The sequence below is a fragment of the Mchenga conophoros genome, linkage group LG6 (assembly GCF_057382185.1).
Source record: "Mchenga conophoros isolate Kocher_MC1m ecotype Shallow Benthic linkage group LG6, M_conophoros_male_GT1.1, whole genome shotgun sequence".
Classification (NCBI taxonomy): Eukaryota; Metazoa; Chordata; class Actinopteri; order Cichliformes; family Cichlidae; genus Mchenga; species Mchenga conophoros.
In genome coordinates this window covers 39,984,912-39,991,100 of record NC_140531.1, presented here as the reverse complement: position 1 = coordinate 39,991,100, position 6,189 = coordinate 39,984,912, and the positions used below count along the sequence as shown (strand labels likewise).

Genomic DNA, 6,189 nt, shown 5'->3' with positions numbered 1-6,189 from the left:
AATGTTATGAACTTGTTAACTTTGTGCACCACTTTGTGACTCCTGACTCAGAAAAGTTGAAATATAGGTATAAATAATTGTATATTGTTTGCTAAAATTCAGATTCTCACAGTTTTTAGGTCTTTTTGTTAATATTTTATGAATAATCATAAAGCATCCAACCACCGCAGAGTCAACAGAAAACTTCTGAAGATGGCAGGTCTCTGTGCAGTGGCTGAAGTCTGTGGTGTTAAGGGTGAAGAGGGAGAGGACAGTCCCTTGTGGTGCCCCTGTGTTGCTGATTACCTTGTCAGACACACACTGTGGTCACACATATTGTGGTCTTCCTGTCAGGTAATCAACAATCCAGGACACCAGAGAATTGTTGATTATATTTGACTAATCTCTGAGAAGTCCAGTTTCCTGCTTCAAATTTGGGTATATTAGTCTTATTTGTCTAATAAATGCCTAAATAAAATAAAATAAAATAAAAAAATAGAATTCTTAGTTTTTCTAAAACATTTCTTTTCTTGTTTTCACGAAGTCATCAACTTAAAAAAAAAATTCCTTTCACTTTTACAGTTATCCTTCTGTCACTCGTCTCCACCCACTCCACCTTGCCTCTCTTGTTCACCGTGTGCTGCCTTGGATGGTGATGGCTACCTCTGCTTCTTGTGACTTGTTAACTTGCAGATGAAATGAAGCAGTGTAAGGCAGTGTAGTGCTTCCACTGTGAAACTGGGACGTCTCCTTTCTAAAGAGTTTGTTATATAAATAAATGTAGTCAAACACATGTATGAGATGAAGGACGCAGAAACATCAGTTTGGGGTGAAATTTTAATTACGGTCTGTGTTGCTATTACACAAGTTTAATTTAATTCAATGCTTTGTCCTCGAATAAATATTTAATCATTCAACTGGCACAGGAGTGCGGAGGCTTTGGATATCCAGTAGTCGCTGGGTCGCTTGGAGGGAAGCATTACTGTCACCACAAAATTAGTTGAGTGACCTGAAGGGAGAGAGACATGAAGGGTGAGGAAACAATCTGAGCAAACATCCTTTTCTTTCTTTTTTTGACATTGTATGTTGGTAACAGGGACGTGCGCTGTATCCCACCAAAACTCCCAGCGATGCCCAAAAACTAGCTCTTGGCCTTATGATAGTATAAAATGTGTCATGACTTTAAATGTAAAAAGGTTTCCAGTGAGTGACTTTGGATACATCAGGTGTGTACCTGTGGTGGACAGAGTGCCAGCTCTGGCTGAGGTCTTGTACAGAGGAGCGTGGTAGAGGTCAGGCTCTGGGACGTAGTTCTGCTGTGGCTCAAAGTGCACCACCGGCAGCATGGCGTTCATAACCCGAGGCAGCGCATCATCCATCACCATGCCGACATCATCCCAGCGACAGGCATCCATGAACATACCGTGAACAAGTACACCATCCTGCGGCTCTGGTAACTGTTTTAACAAGTAACCATATTAAAGGAATTACCTTTTTATTTTACTTTAACTTTTTACTGACAAACTCTTGAAACAAAGTAAACACAAGACTTGCAAAGCCAGAAAATAAAACAAAGAACATGTGGCTTTGCTTTTATCAGATGTATCGAGAGCTTTTTATTCTTTAAGGATTTCATTTTCATGAACAGAGATTTAAAGAAGAGTTGACACGATGTTTGCTGCGGTTGATATTCACTATTTATGACGCTTAAGAGGGCATCAATCTGATATGTCATCAGGAAATAAACTCAGTATTTTAAAAAAGAAAACAATACTGGAGGCTGTACTGCCCTCCAGATTCACACCGGAGTCAAGTATAACACAACCTTACTAAAGAAACCAGTATGTAGTCCAATCAAAAATAATGGATAATAATGGATTTAATTTGATCATTTAGGATATATTTGCTCTGTGGTGCTAACTTTGAGATCACCAGATCAGATTTAGAGATTCAGGATAAAGTAATTTCACAAAAACATTAATCAATTAATACAAGAATTAAATACATATATCAAATGGGTCATGATTTGACCTATTTGATATATGTATTTATATCTAATTCACATTTTACATTGACCATTTCAAATGCTTGCCCAAAAACAAAACAAGCTAGTGGTCATATTAATGATTAAAGGATTTATCTTCAGCCTGCTAGGTTTGTTTTGCTTCCAAGGACTCTAACTGAAATCATGCAAACACAAACACAATTGATAACATAACTGATTTTGTGTAAAAATGTAAGAAGAATTTTGAATAAAATATTGCACATAAAAACATTAACTGCAGTTAAGTAAGTTAAGTTGAACAAATATAAGGAGCAACAAACTTTAACTGTAGAGAAACCAAACTGATGTAATATTTTAGATTGCATCTTGAGATTGTTGATCTGCTCTTCCACATTAGCTCTCCTGCTATTAGCCAGAAAAATAGCATCTTAAAGTACTGCTAATATTTGAAGGGCTGGAGAAAAGAATATTTGTGCCCTTTTTTTAAAGCACTACTGAAAGCATAACTAAGAGTACTGCTCCTCTTACAGTACCTCCTCATCCATGTTCAGTTTTGCACCAATGGGAAGAGTGCGTAGAGCCTCACAGACTGCTTCCTCATCCCTGTACGCCGGCACCACGCTGAAGCGGAAATTAAGCTCGTCAATAGGCAAACTGTAACACCGGGCATGATTCTGCAACACTCCTACAGGCCATCAAAGACACAAGAGCATTGAAATAAGTCACTGTGCTGTTTAGCAAAATCTACCAATAAACACAAATTTAATTAATAGCTCTCTTTTAAACTTCATTCATTTATTTTTACACTGTATACTTGAAAGAGTAGTCAGAGTGATCATTGTAATCCTCAAGCTCAGCTCTAAAACTGTGCTTTACTGTTGGCATTATTAAAAAACATAGAGCATGTTTCAGTGTGTTACCAGTAAGAAAGCCTTGAGGGAAGAAGAACCCTGAGATCCAAAGTGATTTGGGCTGACCACGTGTGATCCAAGTCTTGCAAGAGAGGAAAAGAGAAGAAGAGACTGTTAAGATTCAGTATTGAGGAAGGGTACAAGAGGTGATCGAAGAATAACCACACCGATCCGGCCGGGTGAAGTCAAACGATGATTTTAATGAACACACGCGTGGGAAGACAACTCTGTACGCAGACAGGAAGTAGTCTTCAACTTAATCAAAGCATGAACAGATATTTTATAGCATCAGGGTTTGTTTACTGACGCCCCTTCATGCGTCACCGGTACATTTTATACATAGATCAGATCAACATCATCATGACTTTTCACCTAGAAAATCATCTCCTATTTTCATGGCTTGGTACTTTCCGTTCTTATCTTAAAATGAATTGTTCCTCTTTCTTGCCGAGACAACAAGGAACGGTTCCTCTAAATAAATTTAACTCTATGTGTGTGTGTCACGACCTCACATGCTCTTTGTGTCACCTCTTCACCTACTGTCTGTGTCTCGTCCTCAAATGCTCTTTCTCAATTCACCTGTTGCACTTCTGACCTTTTACCAGACCAGAAGCTCACTGAGACTATGTGTATGTCTTCTACTAAATAAATGTTTTAACCAAGAACCTCTACTAAAACCTTAATATAAAATGATCTGATATATAAGTGTTTTGTAAGCATGTATTGCAATTCCTTCCCTGGCTCCAAGTCACTTGCACAATAGATTGTCCGAACATCGCGCCGAACAAAGCTTCCGACCCCCAATTAATTGACCGAGCTCCAACTCTTTAATAAGCACAGATATGCATTGTGTATAAAATAGTCATAACTGCTTAAGGCCTTCTTAAAGCTATCTGTTACATTGTTAAAGCCTCGTCTTAGCCTGCGGCTCAAAATAACTTCCTGCTTCTTTCTACATACAACTTCCTGTCAGCCTGCAACTCAGTCTTTCTGAAAGAGACACTGTTTAAACCTTGGAATGCAATATCCATGCTGCAGATTATATTATTAATGCAATGACAATTATTTAACAATAGCAGTAAAATAATTTCCCTCCTCGACACTCCCCCTTTTGACCTCTGGAACACCAGAGGTCACAATACATTGTGTCCACACGCAGACCCTTCTCTGGTGGTCTCGAACCTCGAGATCTCCAGGATCCTCGCCCCTCCTGTGGTCGCCGAGATCGATCTTCTGCAAAGGAAACAAAACACCTTCTCTTGCATCTCCCTAACTTATCCTATCTGGGACTCTTTAATCAAAAGCCTGATCCTAATTATCTTCTTAACTTATTGACTTGTATTTATGTATACTCTTCAACGTTACTCATCACTTTAAAATTCTTTTAAGCGCTGGTTTCACGTCCGGTTGCTCGCTCTATTTTTCCCTTACCTGATCATCAACATCCTGTGCACAAATTGTCGCTGCTGCAAGTTCCTCTACTCTAAAAGAAAACAACCACTTTAATCAATTAAGTTTAAGCATATAAGCAATTACTCCTGTATACATTTCATCATAGCTAAATGCTGCCTTGAAACAACTCCTATGTGTTAACACTAACTTCATTTTAACCTCACATTTCCTATGTTATAACCCATTTTGGTATAGCCTTTTTATTTCATTTTGCTCCTTTTAATGTAACAATACCTTCTAATTCTAATGTATCAGACTTAACCAAAACATATGCTTTCCTTCCTCTTTGGTCCTTCTTTAAGTTCAGTTAAAAGCTAAATGAATTTAAGGCCTTTTGCCTGGAATCAATACTGTCATGTGTGTTTCTTAACTCTGTGTCTGTAAGCGTGTGCAATCCTTCATGAACTCATATTATCCTCACAGTAGATTGGCTAATCATAGCGCTAGCCAAAGGCTCGTGACCCTCCAGAGACAAATTTGAGCCGCAACTCCTTTAAAAGCACAAAATGCAATATGTATAAAAATCATTTCTATTTATAAGCTCCCCCTTTTATCCTAAAAATACCTCCTATATAATATCTGTATGTGTAAGCCTACATTATAACCACTACTTCTAGAAATCAAAAAGAAATCAAAGCTGTTCTACCCCTTCAACCCTCACTAATTTTCCCTCTAAGAATTATTCACAGCTTTGAAAAACCGGCATTGTATCTTCTAAACAGGATTCAGTTCTGTCATGGTCCTGGGCCATGTTGGCCCAGCATTCTTGGTTCCTTGTATTTTCGCTCCTTATTTAGGCCAGGTTTTCTGAGGTGTCCTGTTGTGGTGTTCCCTAAGTGTTTTTTCCCTTTGTGACTCTTACCCCCTTGTGCCCCTCTGTGTATTTATGAGCTCTCGTCTCTCTTTGTGTTTATTCCATGTTTCCCCCAGCCTGTTATGTCTGTGTTCTCCCCGTGCTCTGGGTGTATTTAAGTTGTGTCTTCTGTTATGGTAGTTGCTGGTTTGTCTGTGTTGTTTCCCCTCGGTCTCCCTGCGTCTCTTTTCTGGTTTGTGTTATTAGCTTACCCAGTTTAGGTTTCCGGTTTCTTGTTTTTCCACCAGTGCTGTTTTGTGCCCACCGTTGTAAATAAATATTCACCTGCACCAGAGCTGCCGCCTTTTGGGTCCTTTTCTACAACTCCACACGGCTTGCCTCGCAAACCGTGACAAGTTCACTTTTAATCCTTTAACCTTAACTTAAAAATAACAGTTTCAGTTTTACCATATCCAAATGATCAAAAACCCAAAAGGTCCTGAAATGATCCTAAATTATTAAACCCTAAACCCCCCTTTATCTTGATACATTTCATGTGTCAAGATACTATACAAAACTTAAAAATGCTCAGTTTTCCCCACTCATGATCCAATCTATGTCATAAAATAAACTTAAAACAGAACAGTTATCAGTCATGTGTTTCTTCAATTAATGATAACTGAGTCACATCAAAAAATATTTCCCCTTTAGCATTTGGCCTTCTCCCAACAATATACTATAATCCCATAATCTAACCCCACCTAATAAAACAAAACAGAAATTTTCTCTGGTAAAAACAAATTGTTTGTCCACATTAATTCATCCTCACTCACATACAGTCTCACATTCACTCACATGCAGTCACACCATGTATTTGCTGATAGTGGAGCTTCCCGCACGATCAGATACTCCACCCTCAGCAAAATGAGCTCAGTCATTTTTATTTTCCATAGGAAAATATTTCTTTATGCTTTTGGACTGGATTGACTCGCATAAAATCCTTTTTACAGGGACTTACGACCTTGATCAGTCCCCAGGTAGCTTTCTCC

General features: G+C 38.5%; 1 protein-coding gene across 1 annotated transcript in view; it reads right to left on the bottom strand.

Annotated features, from left to right (window-relative positions):
- Positions 1 to 802: 802 nt before the first annotated feature.
- Positions 803 to 6,189, bottom strand: part of dnah6 (dynein, axonemal, heavy chain 6) — a 61,436-nt gene continuing 56,049 nt past the window's right edge. Inside the window, exons 80-83 of the mRNA XM_085278041.1 lie at positions 2,905 to 2,977; positions 2,518 to 2,669; positions 1,214 to 1,436; positions 803 to 988 (exon numbers count right to left, since the gene is read on the bottom strand). Of these exons, the coding sequence (XP_085134167.1) occupies positions 885 to 988; positions 1,214 to 1,436; positions 2,518 to 2,669; positions 2,905 to 2,977 (552 nt within the window). The 3' untranslated portion in view covers positions 803 to 884. The remainder of the gene's footprint in view (positions 989 to 1,213; positions 1,437 to 2,517; positions 2,670 to 2,904; positions 2,978 to 6,189) is intronic.